Here is a 26,007-nt window from a genome sequence, read left to right on the forward strand (position 1 = left end):
TAGTCAAAAGTGTCAAGTTGGTCGACTTTGTTCAAAACAGAAAACTACATGAAGATCTTAGATGGTGTCTCAATAGTGTTACTGTGAGTATTTAAAGGGACACAGTTAAGTTAAAAATCAATTTCTTTCTGAAAATTTTGAGCTGATTATAGGTACAGTACAAATAGCATGTAACATTCCTATTACAGGAAAAAGTTAAGGGAAAATGTTGTCAGTTTAATTTGTGTATTTGCCAGCGCTGTTCAGTAAATTCACTGTTTCCCTCTATGGTCAGTTAGCAAGATGGAAACTGACAGGCAAACGGGAGTAGGGAAAAAATTAAAGGCATTTAAAAAATAAAATTCAGGACATGCTGGTCAACATCTTAATGGAAAGACCTGTCTTGCGGATACCTCTCATCCCACAATTATGTAACATCTCTGTGACAACTCCAGCAGTTGTTTGCACATAGTAAAGTGATGTTGGGAAAGTATTTGTGTATTCTTAGCTTCTGTACTGCATTGTGTGTAGTGGTGGTCTTTTCAGGAAAAAAAAAATGCCGTGTATGCTTTTGCTCTTCATTTCATCCCTTCCCATCTGTTTCGTTTCTCTCAACAAGGAACAAGTCAACTCCCTGCAAACCACTAGCCAAGTGTTCCGCCAACCACACTGGTCAATGGGAGATAGTTTGGGAGAAAACTAATTTTTTTAAAATCCCATTAACTTTAAAAGAAAGGTTGGCAGTGTCTGTTCAGTGTGTCAATTTATTACATTATATTAATTTTTTTTTTGTAATAATAAATTAGACTATGTAAAATGCAGAGCTGGAGATTAGTCAGAGCATGCTTTGTGGTCACAAGACTGCTTCATCCAATAGCTTAGCTATCAAGAGTGGTTTAGCGCTGTAGGAGCTAAAAGATATGATATACCTGGAGTTACTGCTACTGAGAGCAGATTTTTCTCAATGGTCTTATTGGCTTTTTATCAGTTGAAGCATTTCGAGTTTTCTGCTAGTGTTGAAGAAAGCAAAAGAGAGAAGCTTCAGCCTATAAGGAATTCTATATCTGATTCTTAAATTTCTTTAAAATTTACAAAACTGATTTGTATTTCTTGGCTTTATTTTGTGTTGTGGGCTAGTATTTTAAGTGAATTACTAGACCTCCCACCTAAGAAACTAAGTTATTCTGTTAAATTTATCACATAGAAAACTCATTCCTCCCAAAGCTCAGTGGTAACTTTAAGCTTTTTTTGCAGATGTTGCTTAATACAGAGGATGATCAGGGATGGTCTTGATATTACTTAGTCCTGCCATGAGTGCAAGGGAGGGGGACTGGATTGGATGACCTCTCAAGCTCCCTTCCAGACCTAAGATTCTATGAAGCATTTTAATTTTTTTAAACTTATTTTCAGAACTTTTCAAATATATACAGTATGTAGACACCCACTCCTGCCCTGAGGGGCTTAAAGCCACCCCTGGGAGAGGGCTGAGAGAAAAGCTGGGCTGATTGGGAGGCAGCCCCAAACAGACCCAACTGGGTGTATAAAGGTCAGGGCAGCCAGGAAGAGAGAAGGCTCTCTCTGGTCTGAGAGGGAGCAGGGCCTGGCTGCCTAGCAGAAAGGGTACTGGGAGTGAAGCAGGGCTGGGGAAAGCCAGAGGAGCAGGGGAGCTCCTGGCTGGCAACGACCCAGGCTGCAAGGCCTGGTTTAAGGACTAAAAGGGCACTGGGTGGTAGAGGAAGGCAGCAGGTCCAAACCCCCTTGTCTGCAATGAGTGGCTTATACTGCAGTCTGCCCCAGGGAGTGGGGCTAGCTGGTGACTGGCAGTAGCCCAGACTGAGGTGAGGTGGGGTTAGTTGGTGCGGGTTCTCCAGGATGGGGAGACCCAGAACCTGAGTGTGGGGGTACTGCCAGGGGGGCAGTAACCCAGAGAAGGGGGCACTGGGGTCCGGGAGGGTCACAGCAGTAGCGGATCTCTGGCCGACAGAGGGCACTCCAGAGGGCTGGTGAGCTAATTCCCAGGGACGACCAGCAGGAGGCGCCGCCAGGTGAGTCTGCGCCAGCTTACAGAGGAATACAGAAGGATACATCAAGTCATCTATTAAGAACATAGTCATACATTACAATTTACATATAGGCCAATACTTTTGTAGTTTACCATTGATTGAATTTTGGGTACCCAGTTTCAGATACCTTAAATGGCTGGTGTTCAGAGATGCTCAAAACCTCTGAAAATCACCCCTTAAAGATATTTCAAGTTTGACACTTAAAAATTAAAAACCCTAATAACTAAGAATATCTTACCCCAGCTCTTAATCGAAATGTTACTTTGTCTCCTCTCTTCACCTTTATTTCTTATGAGTGTTTTGCCTCTACCTGAATGTACTCACCCCATTCTGGCAATTGGGTGGGAGACTTAGAATTAGAGCAGTGGTCCTCCAGTTTTCTCATTCTGTGGACCAGTTTGTAAGTCGCAGCCCTTTATGATGTACCTCAACCCCCAAATTTGCCACTGCTTGGGCCTGAGCTGCACAGATTCGTAGCAGGTTAGCTAAAGGTGTGATGTTAAACTGGTACAACTTTGTTTGTAGATCAGGCCTTGGTTTTCAAACAGTTCGGTCCTGTTGACCATTTAATTAGCCCACCCTACCACGTCTTTATGCAACTGTGGATGTGGACTAAGTCTTGCATTCAGATTAACTGTGCCATATTAGAGGCTCAGCTTGTTGGGGAAGTCAGATCATTGCTGTGTGTCTCTCTCACCTTCTGCTGTTGTCTCAGGAGAGATGAAAGGAAGCAAGGGGTGAGAGAAATGTTATCCCCAGAATGAAATCAGTAACCCAAGCACACCAGGGTCCGCGATAGAGATGACCACTACACATGGTCTCTAGAAAGAGGTGAGGTAGCCACAGAAGCTCTAGGATGCACAAGAATTTCATAGTGATCCCATTCAACTAAAAGAATCAGCTGTTTTGGTGATGTCCATCTTATCTTATCACATCGAATTAATTTAGCAATAACCATTGATTATACAAACAGGTTTTTATTATTTTAATAATTCAATTTATTAAGATATTTGCAAATATTAACATTTTTCCATTTCCTGCCTTTGGAAACAAGAGAACTAGGAAAAATCATTGTCTATAAATGTTTTGTGTTTTATTCTTTTTTTTGTCATGGACATTATTCACTTATGTTTTTTCTTTCATTCTGTGTCCATGAAGCTTCTCTGCCTTGCTCTAAATCAGCAGTTTTCATGCCGCTTCCTCATCAAGGTACCCTCTACTTTCATCATATTTGCACGAGATACTGCTTGATCTGCATTAGAGTTGGGCTTAAGGCATGAGAAGTAATTTACTAAGCTCTTTAAACACAGGAATGACTTCCAGACCTAAGATTCTATGAAGCATTTTAATTTTTTTAAACTTATTTTCAGAACTTTTCAAATATATACAGTATATAGACACCCACTCCTGCCCTGAGGGGCTTAAAGTACTTGTAAGTAAGTGCAAAGCTGTTGCTCTTCTTGTATTATCATTAGCTCCTTACTTGATACTTAAAACCCAGCAGGTGGGAGTGCAAGTCCCGTCCACAGGAATAAGGCAGGCTTGAGAAGAGAATTGGCACCCAGATACTCCAGTGATGGGCACCCAATGAAGATAATCAACCGCAGATATTAGCAAAGAATGAGAGAGAGGCCGAAATGTTTCATTTGAGTTCTTTTGATTAATAGGAAATCAGCTTAAACATCAGTTGTATACCACCAGCACTTGTGCACAAGAGGAGTTGTTTTGGAACCAGCTTTGCCAGGTTAATTATTGAAGGCCAAACGCTGCTTTTTTTGAGACAATGTTATTTTGAGGCTTCCGTTCATGTAGGAAGATACAGAAAGAGGTGCAGAGAATGTGTTATGTGCTCACTCTTACAGACGCCTTCCTGTTTTCCTTTATCTTGTGCTTTGCCTGAGCTCTAGGTTGTCTGCACCTGTGTGTGTGGAGCGGCAGGATGAAATAAGCCACAATGGACAGCAGGAGTCAGAATGTAATTGTGTTTTGAATTTAGAAAATAATCCTTATGCCTGTAAAATAGTGGGCTTGATTCTCCACTCTCACTAGTGTAAATGAAAGGAGAATCTAGTGACTGACAGAATGAGAGGCTGATTCTCATCTGAATGAGACAGAAGACAGTTGGAGGCAGTTGATTAAAATGGCTTGGAAAGTTTTTATTCATTCAGTAAACAGTCACTTGCTTCCTCCTTCCATAATTAGGTTAAAAATTATCTGAAATTTCATTAACATTTTTTTCACTGTCACTAATTTTTGCTCTATGCCGCATTTTAACTGCTATCATTACAATAATTTTCTATGTACAGTGTTCGTTCTATTGCTGAACAGTAACACGATTGCACTTGAATATTCCTGAACATAACATACCCAACACATTCATTTTGCTGCAGAAATAATGAGGCATAAGCAGTGCAGGAATAATTTTCAGTCAGTACACAGTTTCAGTATAAAATTGATATCTGTTACTTGGCAGCAGGATTGGATTAAAGTGAGATTTCAGCTTCATTGCCTCAAATTAATTAATTTTTTGTTTTAGGATGTTAGTGATGATCTTTCTGGACCCAAAGTCCCTTCTGTGTGGAGTGACTTTTTTCACATTTGCAATGTCATAAGTTATTTGTGTGAAGTTCACACTAAAATAGTTGGAACTTCTGTTTGCTTTGTTCTGACATGAATCTTTTACACACTAAGTTATTTACAATTAACTTATTGTTGCTAGTCCGATATTAAGAGAATAGGGGTTAAAGCTGTTTAGAAATGTCTGTGCATGTGAACATAAATCCCATTTAGTGCTTTCATCCTGACATTCTGTACTGTAAGCTTCATTCCACCTTTACCATATAGAGGTGCACTTGTTTAACCACAGTTCTGATAAAGGTTTCCTGTCAGTGGGTAGTCAGCACAGCCATTTGACACAGGGTGAAGTTTCCTGTTAGACCCATTTTATGACCTCTATCTTCTGTGGTGCTCACTGTGGAAAATATATTGGTTGGTGCTTTAAAAAATGTCTGGTTTACAAATATTTAAACAACACTTCAGCTGGTGTCTTTCGTCACTTAAACAGCTCTTCAGGTGATTGTCCGCATGGTCCCCTTTTAATGCATATGTTCTCCACGTGCATAAGATCAGATTCTTTTGGCCAGTAGTGCCATTGGGATCACACCTGAACCTTCGATTCCCTGCCACATATCCCTACTGAGGGCATAAAGGGCAGAGTGAGCCCAGCCATCTCTCAGCTCCTTCTTACCAACCATAGCTGCAAGGACAGAACCCCTGCAACGTTCACTTCTCTGCACACTGTGCTATTTTTTTTGGGGGGGGGGGTATATACACATACATATATGTTAAAATAGTATAGTAATTTTTTACCACCTTGGCTATATATATTTAAGAAAAAAAATACTAGTGTTAGAGACTTCCCCAGTACTGGGATTTAGCTTTCATGACTGAAACAAAGTCCCTGAGGGTCCAACCATCTCTGCTTTAACGTAGATATTCCACTTTGTTAATGACTGGCACTCAAGGTGCCTTTTTTTGTCTTGGAGAGCCATATATAGCCCTGGGAGATCCTCAGTCTCACTCGTTCCGCAAGAGGATGCAGAAGGTGAGAAAAGCCCTTCTTAGGGGACCTAAGTTAAAGGAAGCAAAGCTCTCCTAAAACAACTTAGCCTAGGGTGGTTCACAGCCTAAATCGGGTTGTTCTGGTCTCTGAGCATATACAGCAGCAGTCTGTGCTTCGCCCGGTCTGGATATTTGTGCATGTGGTGCGGATGACTCTGGTGCCAACCCCTGCGGTACAGATACTCCCAGCACAGATTTCTTTAGCTCTGGAGTTATTTTCAGTACCAGCTTATTTTGTGGTGACCACACAGCTTGAGTCATCATTACTATCCTCAGCTGTGAGAGGGCCCTGTACAGTATCAGCTACCAGTACTATTACAGTACTAGTCTCCTATTCAGCTCCAGTAGTGGGGGAGACTCATTCACCTTAGAGTCCCAGACAGTATAGTCCATCCCCCCCCTCCCCCCGTACTCTTTCCTTCTCCCCTTCTGAGCACAGTAAGGAGGTATCGCCCGCCCATCCACTCAACTTGGTCCCATTCATGTGACTCCTACTTCCTTGAGAGGGCGCCATCACTGTAGGCATAGACCTTTGGGATAGCAACACTTGCAGACTTGATTAATAATTTTCCTGTCTCTTGAGTCATTTTGGGGGTTCTCTGCTAGGGAGTTTCTCAGTAAATCGTGGTATCTTGTTCCAATTACTTTCACGTATCAGTTCAGCTAGTGCACAGAAAATCACTCAAATTCCAAATGGAAGCATCTCACTACAGAGTCTTGGCCTTTAGTCTTTCAGCAGCACCAAGAGTATTGTTTGGCAGTCATAGCAGCTTACCTAAGGAAACCAGGTATCCAGGTATAGCCATACCTTGACAGTTGGCTCATTCAAGGATGATCACGGTAGCAGGTGAACAATTCCATTCCCTAATCCTACAACTTTTCACCACACCACTTTGTTAGGATCAACAAAGAAAAGTCATTGCTGTTACCAACACAGAGAATAGTTTTCATTAGGGCAGTGCTAGATTCCACATCATCAAGGGCTTATTTGCCACAGGAGAGTTTCAAGACCTTAACAGATCTCATCAGTCAGCTGCAGGCTCACCCACAAACATCAGATGTCACAGCTTGCTGGTGACCAGCAAGTGGAATCTGTGGACAATCAATCAGAGATCAGTTACTAACTTTACAATAGCTATAGTTCTTTAAGATGTGTTGGCCACATGGGTTCCATGACCCACCCTTCTTCCCTGCTTCCCTGGAGTCCTATGCCCCTGGATAATGTATTGGCAAAGGAGCTGATGGACAGCTGAGCTCTCTCTGCTCACTAGTCCTTGAGCGTCAGAGCATAGGTCATCCAGGGCATAGGCACAGCCTAACTGGCACTTCTGGCTATGAATCCAATCTTGTGTGCATGGACACGTGTGCACTAGAAGGGGAATCCATGTGGACAATACATCTTGTAGAGCCACAGTTAGAGTAAGATAAGTAACTGTTTTGTTTTTTTTATTGTATCCAGTGTCCTAAGAACTCTTAAACGCTGAGAGTTCAGATCTGAGGTTTGAAAGGAGGGCAAAGCAAGTTATTTTCATATTGCACTGACAGTGTATGCTTAAATACACAACATGACATGCTTCAGCAGAGAAGCAAGAAATGGAGCATTAGAAATAATTGTTCCCATTTATAGCAGAGGTCTGTAATTGTAGGAGCTGTACAATGGGAGTATAGTGCGGCAAACCACTGCAGCCGTCACTCTGAATTTATCTCCTAGTGGCACTCATCCGCTGCTATTTGTTGGAATTTTATACCAGCTTTTTAAAAATTGAAAAAATATCCCTTGATTGAATTGCATTTGAACTGCTTTTGTAATGTTGCTATCTGGTTTATAGCCGTTTATATGTAAGGGGCACTTTCATTTTGTAAAGTAGCAGCATCTGTTTACATCCTTCTTCTTTTCTGTCATACAGACTTGATAGTGTTAACATTATTTCAGTACACTTGTTATGTGACACACCTCTAATAACAATGTATAAAGTCTGTGGTTATTTCTGCCCAGTTGATAGAACAGTTTTTTTGAGTCTTTTGTGGGGAAATTAGAATTTGTGCAAGGTGATGAATTGGCCGCCCGAGGGTGAAATCCTATGGCTGTTCAACAGTGCAATATGGCCAGTGGCAACGCAAGTTACATTCCAGTTACACTACCATGGTGCCTTATTCCTAATCTGGAGGGCCAGCTTTCAGGGGTAAGGAAGCACTTCCCTCACCAAGACCCATGGTCTCTGCTGACACTGCAACAAGCCCAGTGCACATAGTATGTGTGAAGGGGATATCTGCCCACGGGGAATTGGACTGAAGCCAGTCATTTCACATAGGCTACCAGCCAGAGCGCAGGAGTCAAGCCGGCAACCTGTCACTGAAAAAGCTCTTCAGTTACCAATCCCCATGATCCTAGCGTTACTGTGCAAACCCCCCATCCAAGGGAATTTTCAGTACCATGTCTACTGGATGTGTAGTAGATGTACATTTGATATTACAAATTATATGAATATACATCAACAGGTATATCCTGTCAGCAGTGAACAAGACTATTAAAATGCAAATCTAATTACACACAGTTGAATTTTCTGTGGGTTTGCATACTGTTTATACTACCCAGTACATGACAAGGAACATGACGCAGATGAGATGTTATAAAAAGTAAGTCTACCTGTGCTTAGCAGGTATTTTTGAAATAATTCAGCTGTTTTAATTGACCTGATTAGTACACTAAACAAACCATATGAATCAGGCAAATCAACGTTCTTCAGCATAGTTCAGATCAGAAGCATCTGAAAATTTTTAAATTTTCATTTTAAAAAGTATTTTCTGTCTGCTGCCAAGTTGTAGGCCAAATCTCAGTACAGTGTGATTTAAAGCTGCCAAGCTTTGACTCCGTATGAGATGTTTATAATAAAAATATCAGAAATCCCTTAACTTGGGTAATGCTATCTGACTAGCACTGTAAGAAAGACTTAATATAGCCCATTGTTGCACATACCCCAGACCTACTGCTCAGACTTTGAATTTGTACATATTACACACCTGTTCGGCTTCTTTTCCAGGGAAATTTCTGGCCCATAACAGGAGGAGAGTATAATCCTTAGTTTTACATATCAAATCATGACTGAATCATTTGATTAAACTTCAATTTGCATCAGTTATGCACAGTCCTATATAGCATCCACTTATATGCCTGATGATCCCAGTCTTACTGTCTGGCCGCTGCGGGGAGCCCCGGGCCCTTTAAATTCCCGCCCGAGCCCCACTGCCAGAGCTCCGGCAATGATTTAAAGGGACCAGGGCTCCCCACAGCAGCTGGAGCACCGGGCCCTTTAAATCCCCACTGGGGCTCTGGCAGCCAGGCGTGGGCGGTGATCTAAAGGGCAAGAGGCTCCAGCTGCTGCAGGGAGCCCCAGGCCCTTTAAATCCCCACCTGAGCCCTGCTGCCGGAAGCTCCGGCGGTGATTTAAAGGGCCCGGGGCTCCCCGCAACAGCTGGAGCACTGACCCCTTTAAATCACCACCGGGGAAGCTGGCCCAGTCCAGCGCAGCGTACCAGCTCTTGCTGGTATGCCGTACCAGACCAAACCTGATATAACCTGGTCTCACCTATAAGGCAGTGAGATTTTTTTGGCTCCCGGGGATCACGTTATATCGGGATAGAGGTGTAGTGTAATAGTGGGAGGATGGTATTGCTGAAAGTATGACAGACCTTCGGCCTAAATAAGAACTGTTTTGTGTTCAAAAGGCCTTTATGTATATTCCAGTACCATCTAGAAGCCGCAGTGTGCTACTTTCACATGGAAGGACACAGTTCCTGAAAAGCTTACAATCTAAATGGAATAGACAGAGTTAAGTATTGTCCCCATTTTACAGATGGGGAACTGAGGAACAAACAAATTGATTGACTTTCTCAGCAAAGCCAGACACTGAACCCGGATCTTCTGAGTCTTAGTCCAGTGGCTTAACCTGAAGACCATCCTTATTCTGCTAAAATATCCTTTTATTGAAACCCAACCAAAAAAACAGTCTATTTCGCACTACAATGAAATTAGGTTTCCACTGTAACCCATCAAAATTTAGACGCTGATTCAAGGGCAAACAGGTTTTTAGGCATTGTGATTCAGTTCATACACAAGGGAAATTTGAAAGAAGTAGTAACTTTAAATGATTGAAGGACAAGAGGCTGCATATGGCTTCAGCTAAGGGCAGAAAAGCATGGTATTACCGTGCATGGATGTTGATATCTCTGAATACGTACTCACTAATATAGATAGATCTGAAACAGCACTTAGATATTAGCATTCCCTTCCAAAACTCATAAAATGTGAGCCTCGTATGCAGGGATTAAGATACTTGTGTGTGCACTGTTTAAATCACACTGGCCATACAATTTTTATTTTTTAATTGAAAATCTGTGGATAAAACAAGTGCAGATGTGCATTCCTACACCTGTACTCAAAAACGTCTTCCTGTTTAGAAAACAAGGATTTATTGGATTCGGTGAATGGTTTATATACCTACATATTCCCTTTAGGGTGTGGTGAAAGCACAATAGAATAAAACATTCCAGCAAGTTTCCAGAAGCCTGATTAGCTAATTTCTTCTCTTTTAAGATTGGAGGTAGATTAAACAAACACACACCAAATACAGGGAATAATTTTTGTTATAAACAATAGTTTCACAAGTCACAATTTTTCTGTTTGATTTTGGTAATTTAGTATATGCAGCTTGTGTATATTTTTACATGTGTGTTATATATATATATATATATATATATATATATATATATATATATATATATATATATATAATATATATGATAGTTCAGTACCTGCATACAGCCTTTATACATCCTCATCTCGGTTCTTAATGAAAATATCAGATGCTGAAAACGTTTTTTCATATTTCACACAACTGCATCAAGTCTGTCTCTAGATAGTCATCTATCTAGAGTTTGAGACATCTGTGAACAGTAAGTTATAAATAAGTTATAAATATTTTTGAAATAAGTAATTTCCTATAGATTCCTTACCAGAATGGAAGTGTTTAAACTTTTACTGCAGAATACTCACAGCTAAAGATGTTTGTTGTGTGAGATGCTGTATTCCTGAACACTACCTGTAAAAAGTGTTAAAACACCCCTATAATCTGTCTTGAAAACTCAGAATTTCACCTCCCCTGTTTTTTATAAACTCAGTGTTACTCATTAGAGTTCACCCTGCAGGTCATATGGAATTTTAAGTTGCCAGAACTGTATACATGTACCGGTAAATGGCTGTGAAATTTTTCTGTTTTTACTGCTTAATTAAGCCGTATAGAACTCTTTGATTCTCCTCCTCCTTCTCCCTCTTATAATATTTATATTAAGGGGCTTCTGACTGGGAGGTATGACTCAGCTCTGCAGGTGGAATACAAATGAACTCGTTATATGATGGCAATACTAAAAGAGGGTAATATAAATGGTGCTCTGCTTGCTGTTAAAGTGTTTGACATTTTACACAGAAGACCAGAAGTGGAGGGAAGGAGGCTGTTATGAAATGGAGCTAAGATTGAAATAGTAGATTCCTCTTGACTATATTGTATATCTAAGAAGCCTGTGGCCCTGCTAGTGTAATTTTATTGGCTTGGCATTTGCAATGTTAATTTTGCTCAGTTCGGCTTGATTAGAGTGTATGGAGAGGTGAGAGCAATTGTAAATGATTGGAAGGCGACCTCTGCTGGAGAGTTATTGTAAGGTTTGTGTTGAAGATGCTCTATTCTGTGGTAATTACCATTCAGTTAAGGCCTGCTGCTTCTAGCTTCACCTGCAGTAATTCTTATTTCTCTTATCTTCTTTTTCCCCAACTTTGTTAGTCTAAGTATAAAGAATGTCTCATTTTTTTTTCTGTCATTAAAATTCTTAAATGCCTTCTTGGTGACCACTTTAACTGAGGACAAACCTGCCTTTAAAATATTAAATTACAACATAAATGGAACTGAGAATCTTAGCCTCAGGAAAGTAATGTTGTTGTCGCCTTTATTTCCCATCAGGAATTGACAAGGAGAATGTCGAACTCTCCCCCACCACAGGACACTCCAACAGCGGAAGGACACGCCATGGGTCTGCAAGTCAAGTGCAAAAGCAGCGAAGCGCTGGCAGTTTCAAACGTCACAGCTCTAAAAAGATTGTGTGAAGCATTTTTTTTTTTAATAAACTGACTTATGTACATGGGCTTCACTAGTGGCCCTCCACCAGTTGTGATGCTGCACTTAATTCTTAACGTTCCCATCCCACCAGCCATGTTGCCAGATGATCAACTCTTAAAACATTGCCTGAATTTTAATGCCTTCTTTTCTTTTCTTCTATTTTTTGGTTTAAGCCAGTATTTCAGAACCATTCAACGGAACCATTTGTAGATCCTGAAGAACTTCGTAGATGAATGAAGTACGGAATTCTTTAACAGTGCAGTACAGTAGCTGTCCAAATATGAAAGCCATTTCTCATAGACCGTTTTACCTTGCTTCTGTTATATGCCTTGTTTGTTTCTTCTTTAAAGGAAAGTGTTAATGTTTAATCCTGTTTTGCACACTTTTCAAATTAATGGCTTTATGAGCCAGGGAAGTACTATAATCCTTGTTAATTCAAACCCTTCAGATTTTTAGCTGTGGACTTTTTTTTACCATACTTAAAAGCAACCTTGAAATTAGCCACAGTGCAGTAAACCTAACCTAAGGTGGTTGATAAATTACATCTTTAGTAATTAGCAATAAATTTAAGAGGAGGAGGAGGACACTTGTGTCTCTTCATTTGCCAGAAAGTAGCTTCATATATTTGGAACTGTGTATGGACCAGACTGGACAAACTGACTTTTTTCAAAGCAAATTTTATTTTTTGCTGAACTTTGACTGCACTAAAAGAAATGGATGTATAGAGAAAAGTAAATCATCAAGAACTGACTATTAATTATGCTCTCTTAGTAGCTGCTTGGAAAATTTATTACTTTTTTTGTTACCACATATCCTATATGTTACTTTTGCCCTTTCCACCAATTTTATGCACCTTCAAGTCCTGGCAGAATAACTATTTGTGGAAGTTGTATGAAGTAACTTTCAACTCACTCAGAATTTTGTTTAGCAAAACTGCATGTGTGCTGCCCATGCAATGATACAAAATCATTAATGTTCACTTCAATGCAAAATGGTACATGAATTTAAAAATAACTGACATTTTTGTCAAAGACAGGTTTTGTATGAATGTTTGCAATGCAATTTCTGCTATCAGCGTAGACATTTCTCTCAAATTTGTCTAGCAGAATTTTCCATTTTTTTTAAACTTGCAAAAATTGTGTTTGGGGTTTATACGAAGTAAACTGAAATTGCTTTCTATCACTGTGAAAGACTCATCAACTTACAGTAGTATATTAACAATGGATGACTGTGATAATATGCTGCTATGTTGAATGATATGTAATGAAGTAGCACGCTGCAAATACTATCTCTATGGACTAAAAATGTGCGTAACATTTTGATCTCAGAGGTAAATATAAATTCTGACAAAAGAGGGCATGTCATCTGGGTGCTCATTTTAGGGCTAAATATATCTACTGTTAATGCCAGGTGGTCCCTGTTGTATGTTAGGATTTAGCAATTTATGAATGGCTTGAAAGAAAAAAGTATATAGTATTTAAACAAACAAACAAACAAAAACCCTCCCATAGTGCGATTTCAGTAGTGGCTTTCAGTAAATCAAACTCCACAGCTAAATTAATAGAGAATGGTACAACTAAGTGTTCACATTTTATTGATATAGCACATTATTCACATTTATTCACACAGTAACAGTGTAACATGTTTATGTAAATAAAAATTTGCCTTTATTGTATTGATTCAGAAAATAACAATTTAATTTTTTTAATTTGTTTACAGTCCTGGAAAAACTATGAACACAAACTTAATATGCAAATAGTTTGCCAAAATAAGAGGAAAACTTAGAATTAGTAGTTATCTTGAAATAGATATGTTGGAAAATATTGAAGACTTGTGCAATTAACCAAACTTTTTTTATTCTTGATCACGTAGGAGCTGCAGTAGAAACTTAATTATTAAAATTCTACAAAAGCTATGTATGAAATGGGTTATGAGGATAGAACTGAATTTAGGAATAGAGCAATGACCAATGCCAGGTACTAAGCTGCTATGCATTCATAACCTTGGATATCACAGATAAAATCTCTTCCATCTAGTACATCCAATTGTGTAGTAGTCAGTTTCAAAATCTGTCAGTTTAAAACCTTGATCATATTGAATCAAGCTAATTCTAGCCCTGTCAGTTTTCTCGGTGTTGAGTTTTGTTAAAGATAATGAATCCTAAACAAAACTCACTAATACATTTTTTCTCACCATAAGGCGGGGAAATCTTTTTAAGGTAATATGCTGTTAGAAAATAGAAGCTTTTAGCTCTTTCAGTTTCCCTGGTGAGCTAATTTTAAAAAATATTGCTTTTTTCATGTTTATTACCAAATCAGTTTGGGTTGGGTTGAGTGTATTTAAAACTACCTTTTCCAGAGTTCTGAGATTGCCTGAAGAAATTGGAATTCATAAAAACTATGTGCATTTGAAATGTGTATGTTGTGAAATCAAAATACAGTGATCAAAATTATCCTTCATGTGACAACCACAGGAGTCTCTCAATATCCACTTGACCAAAACTGATTCCATGTAAAATAGGCAATAAAAAGTAACTCACCATAGTAAAATGTCCTTGGGTGGGAGGGATTGTCTCAACATTTCTACCATTAAGTTGGGTCAGAAGATCTGAACCTTCTAGAGCAGGGGTGCCAAACTCATTTGGAGGTGAAGGCTGTATTCTATGGTTTATTCTAGTCTGTGGGCCAGCGTATAAATTCAGGACCATATATATACTCTCCACACTGTACAGTGGAACAGCCACCAGTGTTGGTCAGAGGGTTACAAAGAGATCAAGGGAAGAACATGGTCTTTATATAGTGACTAACCATCTAGTGATAAGTTATTTGTTCAGTGCCTTATTGTCACATTCTTCACTCAAAAAATCTGCTCCCCAGTAGACCCACTGCTACATGTTCTTTCTTAATTCCTTATTCTCCTTTCTTGTTTTTTTCCCCCTTTCCTTGTCTGAGACTTCTGCCCTTTTCTCTGCATTTCTTTCCCTGTGGCAACTGCCACTTCTCAATACAGTGCTTCACTCCCTCCCCCTGCACCTATTTCTTTTACTAAAATGGTCAGTGATTAAATAGTTAATATCGAGCCTGAAGTATCACTGGGCTTCTGGTACTCCAGTCCAATTAACAGGGAACAGAGGAGTTCACACCTGAGTCATTGTTTCAGACAGCTGCAGACTCAGCAGCCATCACTGCATTGGTTACACTCTGTTCGTGGGCCCTAGACACTTTGATTTACGGGAAAGCTTAGATTTTGGAGACTCTGCTTCTGACATGCGGACCACATAAATACATCACGGGGACCGTATGTTTGACACCCCTGTTTTAGAGCATGTTAATCCATTATGCATTAACCACATTAAGTACTGTAAAGAAGATTGACATTTTATTGTTTGTGTTTGTATTTTCCCTGACTTAAAGTTAACTCGGTAGTATTTTAATAGTGCATAACCTACCTGTTAATTATACCAATGCTTCTGCTTTAATGTGCATGCAATTTATTTTCCATGAAAGGAAACATTTCAAATAAGTATTGTGGACTGAGCATTTAGGAAAGTGCCAGTGCTCTATTCCTAATTGGTTTGTAGCTTTTAGGGCTTTTTCTGTTTCATTCTAAGGTTAATATTTTTCAGATGTAATTAAGCACGTTTTAATGTTATGCAACAGACTTACCACAGAAAGTCACTTTTAGTGTTGGCCACACAATTTTTTTTAATGCAGTATATTCACCTGTAAATAGATTTTGTGTAAAATTTGACAAAGTATATTTACTACACTGTAAATACATGTGACAATATATTGTATTATTTTGCTTTTTTGTAAAGCAGTTAGTTGCTGTATATGTATAACATACAAATTTGATTATTCTAGTGTTAGTAATTGTTAACTACTACTTCTCCTTCCTGCTGGTGCGTTATGTCATTTAAAGAAGAAAAAATGCTGTGTACTATAAACTTACACTGTGTATGATAACTTACTATTTCCATTTGGGCCTCAACTTTGAAAATGTTTCCTTGATTTACAATCCTGTTAATATTGTAAGCAAGTGTGCAGCAGCCGGTGAGAATCCTGCTGACTCGAACACAGTTGGTAACTTGTAGGTAAAACTGTAGAAATTATGGTTTCAAATAATTGTTGTTCACCCTATTTTCCCCTCATGTATGTACTTCCCTTTTTTTGAAGTAAAATGTAAATTCAACCTGCTTTGAGTTGTTTGGGGGTCATTGGCTGCTAGGTTTCAAGGCTGACCTTTTTTTTCCCTCTTATCCTTTTCTTGTCACTCAGGGTACAGGGATTTGTTTTATTCTTTTGGAAACTAGAAGTGGGTCTGAACCAAGAACCTAATCCAAAACTCATCAAGGTCAGGATTCTTCTACTAACTTCAATGGGGAAGTCCACAATTGTGTTTAAAGCTGGTGATGTGGATTTGTGCCTGTGAATATTGCTGAATGCTTTTTCTCCATAATTGTTTATATCTAGATCATGGTTAAACTAATTGGCCCAAATTCTGCCCTCAGCTAAGCATGGGCAACTCCCATTGACTTAAAAGATTGCTAATAACTTGTAGCAGAGTAATTTCATGTCACCTCACATCAGTCAAAATCAGTTTATCATAATTTAAATAGCTCAGTATTTCAAACCCATTTATTTTTAAATGTAAATTTAGTTTTTTAATAACTAAAGGTGGCTGCTTAGTCTTTCTAAAAAATCTTTCAGTATAATCTGTCTATTCAAGCTTATTTTAGAAGCCTGGAATTTCAGCTATGAATTAAGTATCAATTAAAGGCAACTTTTATGGCAGCAGCTTAATTATAATCAAGTCTGTTTTCTTCCATGTGAAAATATTACTTTCCTGTTTAAAATGTATAAATGCTTATATTCGGCCTTCTTTCTGAATTGGTAAAAGATGTCAGAGAACATATTCACACACTTGATGGTTGCTGCAAACTAAACATTGCATCATTTGACCCAGATCAGTGAAGAATATATTTATACACTCCACCACACGTACATGCGTGTGCGCACACAATATTTATAGATCTACTGACTTTTGTAACGCAGAATGCTGCCCTCACCAACAGGTTGGGACTGCATGAAAGTAAGAGTAGCAGTTTCTGAAGATTTTTTTTTTTTATACGGGGTCGGGTTTCCCTAATTTGCTATCCAAAATAAGAAAGAGCAGTAATGCCATATTTTCCAGTCCCTTTTTAAACTAGCATCATTATTAATCTGGTTCATTATAGATGTGTGTATTATAGATGTGTGCACAGGGTACCGAGCTCCACCATCCCATCGGCACCAAGACCAGGCACGTCACAGCAGTTCCTGTGTCACACAGACTTCTGTTTCATCGGTACCACAGTCTCCTCTCCTTGTGACCGATGGTACCACCGTACTTAGCCAACCCAGCTCTCCACAGCTTTCAATGCAATTCCCTAGTGGGGAAGACGATGGAGAGGATATACGGCACTCGGCCCAGCTTTCCTCTCCTATGGCTACACCTGTAACAGCCCTCACCAAGCATGGGCTTCACTGTAAACTTTACAAATCAACCCTGGTACGGCCAGCCCTGGAAGCCCGCCATGCCCTTCCAACTGCAATGGCCATTCTGCCAGCCATGGGCTCCACACCCACAACAGCAACAACAGGGAGTAACCACCCCTCTGCCCGCAACTGCGGCACCTCAACCACCCGTATGGCCATCGAAGTCACCTTCTGCCATCTCAGAACATAGAGCTGAAGAACAAGAGCAACTCTCAGACCCAGATGAACCACCTGACATTCAACTGTCATCTTCCTCACCAGATGACACGATTATGCCTCCATCTCCCACCATGGCAGACAATTTCAAGGAGTTTCAGGAACTTTACAAGAGAGTGGCCACTTCCCTAGACATCTCTCTGGAAGAGGTCCAGGAATCTCACCACAAGCTAGTGGACATACTACACACGTCCACTTCATCCAAAATTGCCCTTCCCATGAATCATGCGATTATGGGCCCTGTGAAGTTGCTTTGGCAAACCCCAGCATCGATTCCACTTACTGTAAAAGGTCTGATAAGAAGTATTACGTGCCAGCCAAGGGCATTGAATTCCTTTTCTCACATCCAATGCCGAACTCACGTGTTATCGATGCGGTGAATTAATGGGGTAAACAGCAATACTATAGAAACACCCCGTATGATAAAGACTGGAAATGGCTCGACCTATTCAGCTGTAAAGCATACTCTGCTGCGACATTACAATTGAGAATTGCCAACTATGAAGCCCTACTGGCAAAATGCATAATTATTGTGATCATAAGTCTCGGAATTTATAAACTTTATTGCAGATGACAAAAATGATCAATACAAAGCATTCATCACAGAGGGCCGACTTATCACCAGAACAGTGCTCCACGCTGCCCTTGACTCTGCTGATTCCACAGCAAGATCCATAGCAACAGCAGTTCTTATGAGGAGAGCCTCCTTGCTTCATCTATCCAGTTTCCCAGAGCCAGTGCAGTCCACCGTAGAAGACTTACCCTTCAAAGGTGCCAAACTCTTTGCGGACAAGGCAGACGTGTCATTGCATACCCTGAAAGACTCAAGGGCCACCTTGCAGTCTCAGGGCATCCACACACCTAGGAACAAGAGACGACAGACCACTTACCAAACTTCTCAATGGTTCCAACCCCCTCCATGTACTCAATGGAATAGGTATTCCAGCCAACGGGCGGAAACAGAAAACTATGAGAAGACAATCTGCTCCCTAGACTGCTACCTCAGCCATCAACCTCTAGACAACAGATTTGAAGCCTTGGTCGAGGGCTTGAGAATCCCATTTCTCTCATTGCTGGCACCATCTGTCAATGGCAAAATTTTTGGAGATTGCCTACTTCCATTCTACCCCATCTGGCAGTCCATCACCACAGATAGATGGGTATTAGAAATTACCAAAACCGGGTACTCCATTCCCCTACCCCTTCCCCGTCCCTCTCATGACCATCTACTGCGGGAAGAGGTGAACAATCTCCTATCCTTGGGAGCAGTAGAACCCGTACCAATCTGAGTACAGAGCAGAGGGGTTCTATTCCCACTATTCTCTCACACAGAAAAAAACAGGACGTTGGAGACCTATTCTTGATCTACAGCAACTCAATAAGTTTGTAAAAACACAAAGATTCAAAATGGTCACACTAGGCACCATAATCCCAGCATGGGGGGAGGGGACTAGTTCTCAGCCCTCGACTTACAGGACGCATATTTTCATATATCCGTCCATTCCTCACATCGGAAATTCCTCCACTTCATCATAGCACAGGACCACGTTCTATCCTTTGGCCTTTCCACTGCTCCGCAGGTATTTTCCAAAGTACTTGCCGTAGTAGCAGCCTACCTCTGCAGAGAGGGAATAATGATATTCCTGTACTTGGATGACTGCCTGCTGAAGGCACCAACACTTCAGGCAGCCATAGATTCCACCCAATGTACGATGTACCTCTTTAAATTCTTAGGACTTGAAGTAAACGTACAAAAGTCCACCCTAACACCTGTCCAACGCCTGGAATTCATTGGAGTGGACGTCAACTCCCTCCAAGCAACTGCCTCCCTTCCAACAAAACACTGTCTGACTCTAACCGCCTTAATTTTAATAGCGTGGAACAGCCCACAGGTGTCTGCCAGAACTTACCTGCAACTCTTAGGCCATATGACCACCACGACCTTTATTGTCCAACATGCAAGGCTACACATGTGTTGCCTTCAAGCCTGGTTACATACAAATTATGCTCCTCACAGCCATAGCATAAATTCCTTACCATGCCAAATGCAGTCAAGGACTCCCTGCTGTGGTGGGCCAATCCGGACAGCTTTTGCAGGGGTGTGCCATTTCTGCAGAATCCACCAGCACTCACCATCACCACGGATGCATCCTTCCTAGGCTGGGGGGCACATCTCCAGGCACATTCTGTACAGGCCCACTGGTCTCCAGTGCAGTCCCAGCTTCATATCAACCTGCTGGAACTATGAGCAGTTCAAAATGCTTGTTCTCATTTCCTACCACTAATCCAAAACAAAACGGTACAGATTCCCTCAGACAATGTAGCCACCGTGTTCTACATAAACAGACAAGGAGGAGCCCAGTCACGCTCCCTGTGTACAGAAGCCATGTATCTTTGGCAGTGGTGCATCAAACACAATGTGCATGTTATAGCTTCGTAACTACCTGGCTGCCAGATCAACACAGCAGATGCTCTGAGCAGGAAGTTTTATCAAGACCACGAATAGGAGCAGAACACACAGGTCATCCGAGATACTTTCCAGATGTGGGGGTTCCCAATGATAGACCTCTTCGCAACCGCACAAAACTCCAAATGCACTCCCAGTTCTGTTCCAGAGTAGAACTCGGTCGACATTCTCTGGGCAACGCCTTCCTCAAGTGGCATGCCCCCCTCCTATATACATTCCCCACCCCACCTTAGCCCGTGTACTTCACAAGAAAAAAACCAGATGGATCCAGAGTGATCCTAGTAGCCCCCCACATGGACACGACAAATGTGGTACCCTTACCTTCTCCACATATCCGTCTGTCCCCCACGCATGCTCCCGGTTCTGCCTCGACTTCTGTTGCAGGCTGCAGGTCACATCCACCATGCAGATTCCCCAAAACTTCATCTCAAAACCTGGTTACTACATGGCTCTCGGGATCTGAAATGACCCGTTCCACAGAGGTTCAAAACATGTTGTTAAACAGCCGCAGGGCAACTACCCGACACATGGACATAATTGAAACTATTCAAATCATGGTGCCAACACAAACAGACTGCACATGTGTCAGGCTCCTTACCTCTTATTTTAGACTATCTACTGCAACTTAAACAGACGGGACTTTCCATGAGTTCCATCCGCGTACACCTCTCGGACATCACGACATTTCATCATAAAGTCAACAGATTCTCTATTTTCATGCATCCCATCACTAAACGCTTCTTAAAGGGCTCTCCAACTCCTCTCTGGAAGTGAGAAAACCCGCTCCACAATGGGACCTCAACCTAGTTCTCCTTGCCCTAACCGAGCTCCCTTTCGAGCCCAGGGCTGCAAACTCATTACTACACCTCTCTGTGAAGGTTGTGTTTCTAGTGATCATTGCATCTGCCTGGTGGGTGGGAGAACTAGCTGCTCTCATGATGGATCCACCCTATACAATCTTTTAAATAAAGTATCTCTCAGACCCCATCCTAAGTTTTTACCTAAGGTGGCTTCATCGTTTCACCTAAACCAACTTATATACTTACCTACATTCTTTCTGAAACCACAGACAGTAGACAATCCAGACTACACTCCTTGGACGTCCGCAGGGTTCTCACCTTTTATATCAGTAGAACAAAATCTTTTCGCAAGCCCCCAAAATTAGTTGTTTTTATCACCGAATGATCTATAGGGCAAATCATTCCAAACAACGCCTATCCAAATGGCTATCAGACTGTATCAAACTCTATCTCCAGTATGAATGACAACCATCAACTGGGATCTGTACATATTCTACTGGGAGTCTTTCAACCTCCATAGCGTTTCTCAACAACATCCCTATTGTGGAAATCTGTAGGACCGCAACCTGGACCTCACCACCCACTTTTACACAACACTATGCATTGCAACAACACACATCTTCCGATGCCTTGTTTGGTGTCACAGTGCTTTCATCTGCTACGACTTCAACTCCAAAGCCCCCTCTTTCCACTGGAGGGCACTGCTCTGAAGTCACCTGAAGTGGAGCACCCACAGGAACACCACTCAAAGAAGAGGAAATTACTCACTTTGTGCAGTAACGGAGGTTCTTCAAGATGTGTGTCCCTGTAGGTATTCCACTACCCACCTCCCTCCCCTCTGCTTCGGCATTCTATCATATACAGACTCTGTAGAGAAGGAAGTGGGAGTGGGAAGGTTGGTCGCACGGTGCTAGTTAACTGCCTGATGCGGCGTGAGAAGGTGACTATGCGCCGCAACCAGGGCACTCCTACCTTATATCTCTGGCTACGAGCGCAGGGGCGCAACGACACCTAAAGTGAAGCACCCACAAGGACACACATCTCGAAGAACCTCCGTTACCGCACAAGGTGAGTAACTTCCTCATCTTGACTGATCTTTTTGTCCTTACCAGAAAGAGGAAGAGATTAAATTGTGCAGCTATTTATGAACACTTATGGAAATCAGTGGTAAATACCAAATCTACCATAGGAATTGAGTGAATTGCCTTCTAATATTGAGTCCTTTTGTCTCTAAATCAGAAATTGCAGCCGGGAAGCTCCTTCTACTGGCCAATGGGGATTTTTCCTAAAGAGGATCTCTAATTCCAATCTAAATTATTTCCCCTGATACCTTGCACCAGAATATGGATTACGTTTTAATTCCGTGGTCCGACTCCCTCTTGTGCAGGTCACTGACCCTTCCATTTGTGATCACATAACATCACTGTGGTCATTACAGTCATTGTTTAAGTGGAAAAGTAATATTAGAACCATAATTTATTTTGAGCTATCTTTTAATATAGTGTAGCACCTGGATCCAGGGAGATAAAAACCAGTGCCATCTGACCAGTAAGTGCTCCACAAATCACAACTGAAGAACCCCTCCTGTACTTGGTCCTGATATCGCTGTAATGTTACAAAGTTAGAGGACTCAGAATTCAGAGCTTTAAATATCGTCCTGGATGTGGTCATAGAATATATTCCGTGAGTAGTGGGATAAAATTGGAGAGATGGTAATTAATGTTCACTCATTCACAATTGCTGTGGTACTCCTTTAATCCACAGAAGCCCATAATGTGAAATTGAGTATTCTAAAACCCTCAGATGTGTTTGTATAAACATATCCAAATTGCCACATCTCTAAATAACTCTTCTTTTCATAAAGCCTCAGCCATTGCATGTTAAACCTGCAGATACTATTGATGACTTTAATAAGATCTAACATGTTGATAGTTTTTTGTATCTTCAAAGTGCTCCATAAACACACGCATTAAAATTCACACCATCCCTCTGAGGTGGGTAAATATCCTCATTCTACAAATAGCAGAAACCAATTGTGACTCATTCAAAACCACAGGCTGTCATCATCACAGCTAAGACTAGACTCATCTCCAGCTACTTCACCACACTAAGTGACTGGATAACAATGAAAATACTTCAGGTGACAAGGGAAGAAGCAGCACTTCCCTGCACAGACAGGATTTTCAAAGTCGTTTGTGTCACTACATGGTAATAAGGGAGAATGATCCGTTTCTTGTAACAGTTGGCTGGCAATTGTGATTGATTTTTAAACATCTTGTAAATGTGGCCAATGTTATCATGAACCCAATATAAACTGCTCAGTAGGCGCATTCAGATTCAAAGCATCAGCCTACACTCCGCAAGGTAGAAATTTTTGGACAAACAAATCTCTCTGTTGCCTTGGTCTTGTCTGGAGGTCTCACCAGATAGATTCAGTTGCTGGAATCAGCTGTTCAGAAACTGATGGATGACTTTCTCTTTGGTTAGTGAAGTCAGTATAAAAATCCTCATGCAACAGAAGCATCTCTGCTAGTCGCAGGCACAGTCTAATATATAACCTTCCACCTCTTCAAATTTGTGCTGAAGCCTTTGGCACTGGGTTAAACTCTACCTTCAGATGTGTGTGCATGACTCCCCCTAGAGTTTGTGTGGGGATGTCCATATCGTACGGGAGAATTCAACCTGCTATGTCCAATCACATTCCTTTGCCGCTTAAGACTCATCCATGTGCAATGACGATAGTCCTTTTTTGGCTCCTTTTTCATGCTCATGGATCAATCGTAGCCATGTCCCTTCAGGTGATGTCCCTGGGAAGGTGGAGGAAGCAGCAATGCCTTCAGACCCTTGTGGGGCAGAATTTTTTGTTATGATTTGTTATAAAATAGTCCCCTCTTTACCTACAAGAAACTGCTTAGGAAAAACCTCAAACTACTCAGTTTCATTCAGACTATTAATTCAGCTCAGCAGCCATTTATTGTTCCATATTCTTCAAAGCACGGGAAGACTATCCCTGGTGAAATGTGAATTTCCACAGTTCAAACCATTCACAGGCGCTATAGAATGGGCTCGTCGAGAAGTCGTCTTTAAAGAGAGGAAAGTCAAAGAGCTGGGGACACTCAGGCTCCAGTTTTATAAAATAGGATTTTATATTCAGTCCCAGAATGAACTGCTCACCAATTACTTTGTACAAAGGCACCACATGGGGAATTCCTGTTCTTTTGTAGCTGCTGCTTTTGTTCACACTTGCAAATGTCGTGCTGGCATGGTTTCCTGGCGCTTAAATCGCTTTCATGTTCTCTGTCTAGCCATAAATACATCGCAGGCAGTATGCTCTAGCTAGGGAAAGGGGTCTCAAACTGTGGTACCGGTGGTGGAATACAAGCTTATTGGAAGTAATATGCTAAAGACTTAGGTTTTGGGTGGGGGAGAAGGGTGTCTCCCTCTCCCCCCCAGTTTCAAAGCCGGGGCACACTAGGAAATCGGTGAGAAGCACAATGCACTCCTGGGCTCTTTCAGTCAGTGGGGTGAATAATAGTTGCTGGGCAGGCCGGCACAGTGGGCGGGCAGGTGCTGTGGCTGGGCAGCTGGACACTGACCCCTCATTCGGCACACAGCCGGGCCTGCCTTTCTGCTCAGCCTAGCCCTCAGCACGCGCTTCGCCGAGCCATGCAGCTTGCTGGGAATGTGGGGGCTCCATCTAGCAGCACCAGAGCTGCCAACCCCTCCAGCCGCTCAGAGCTGTGGGATCCAAACCTCCCGCTGGAAGCTGCTGCAAAGCAGGATCCCCCGGTGCTGCCAAGGCTGCGGCCTGGCTCCAGCGTTTAGGGGGAATTGCCTCCTGCCTCTGCAGCACAGGGGGCACGTGGGGGTGACCCCTGGCTCTTCAGCCTGGGAGCAGCTGGCTGGCGGCAGTTTGAGCTTTCCCCAGCAGGGGGAGACCCTGAGCAGGTTATCCAGCATCTAAGGGCCTTGCTGGGCCCGTCTGGAGCTGCTGAGGAGCATAAGGAGCCTTTTGGAGCTGCTTGGTGCCCAGGTAAAGCCCCCACTGCCAGCCAGGGCTCCCCTGTGTCTGCCCCTCACCTCTGGGACCCTGCCCTTGGGCACGAGCCCCCCGCGCCGTACACAGCCCCCCCACCAGAGCCCCCCGCGCCGTACACAGCCCCCCCACCAGAGCCCCCCGCCCCTGTACACAGCCCCCGCCTCACCAGAGCCCCCAGACCAGCCCCCTTCACCAGAGCCCCCTGTGCACATAGCTCCCCTTACCAGAGCCCCCCGTGCCGTACACAGCCCCCTCACCAGAGCCCCCCGCCCCATACACAGACCCCCCCTCACCAGAGCCCCCAGACCAGCCCCCCCACCAGAGCCTCCCGCCCCGAACACAGCTGCCCCTCACCAGAGCCCCCAGACCAGCCTCCCCCACCAGAGCCCCCCAGCCTGTACACAGCCCCCCCACCAGAGCCTCCCGCGCCGTACACAGCTGCCCCTCACCAGAGCCCCCAGACCAGCCTCCCCCACCAGAGCCCCCCAGCCTGTACACAGCCCCCCCACCAGAGCCCCCCGCGCCCTACACAGCCCCCCCACCAGAGCCCCCTGCCCCTGTGCACAGCCCCCCCTCACCAGAGCCCCCAGACCAGCCCCCTTCACCAGAGCCCCCTGTGCACATAGCTCCCCTTACCAGAGCCCCCCGTGCCGTACACAGCCCCCTCACCAGAGCCCCCCGCCCCATACACAGACCCCCCCTCACCAGAGCCCCCTGCCCCGTGCACAGCCCCCCCACCAGAGCCACCCGCCCCGTGCACAGCCCCCCCACCAGAGCCCCCCACCCCATACACAGACCCCCCCTCACCAGAGCCCCCAGACCAGCCTCCCTCACCAGAGCCCCCTGCCCAGCCCCCCACCACGTGCCCTCTGCCCTGGTACAGCCCCTTTACCAGAGCCCCCTGCCCTGTACACACGTCTCCCCTACCAGAGCCTCCCTTTCCGTGTACAGTTTCCTCACCGGAGCCCCCTGCTCCTGTATATGAACCCCCATCATGGGAGCTCACCTTCGCATGGACTTGCCCCTGTACACATGCTTCCCTCCAGGGCCCCCCCCCTTCCCATGTACACATCACAAAGCCCCCCGGGACCTGTACATATGCACCCCCTCACTGGAGA

At 42.8% G+C, this 26,007-nt stretch overlaps 1 protein-coding gene across 1 annotated transcript in view; it reads left to right on the forward strand.

Annotated features, from left to right (window-relative positions):
• NF1 (neurofibromin 1) overlaps nucleotides 1–16,018 on the forward strand; it is a 169,223-nt gene extending 153,205 nt beyond the window's left edge. The window contains exon 58 of the mRNA XM_044993591.1: nucleotides 11,675–16,018. Within this exon, the coding sequence (XP_044849526.1) occupies nucleotides 11,675–11,817 (143 nt within the window). The 3' untranslated portion in view covers nucleotides 11,818–16,018. The remainder of the gene's footprint in view (nucleotides 1–11,674) is intronic.
• The last annotated feature ends 9,989 nt before the right edge of the window (nucleotides 16,019–26,007 follow it).

This window comes from Mauremys mutica, chromosome 19, assembly GCF_020497125.1.
Source record: "Mauremys mutica isolate MM-2020 ecotype Southern chromosome 19, ASM2049712v1, whole genome shotgun sequence".
Classification (NCBI taxonomy): domain Eukaryota; kingdom Metazoa; phylum Chordata; order Testudines; family Geoemydidae; genus Mauremys; species Mauremys mutica.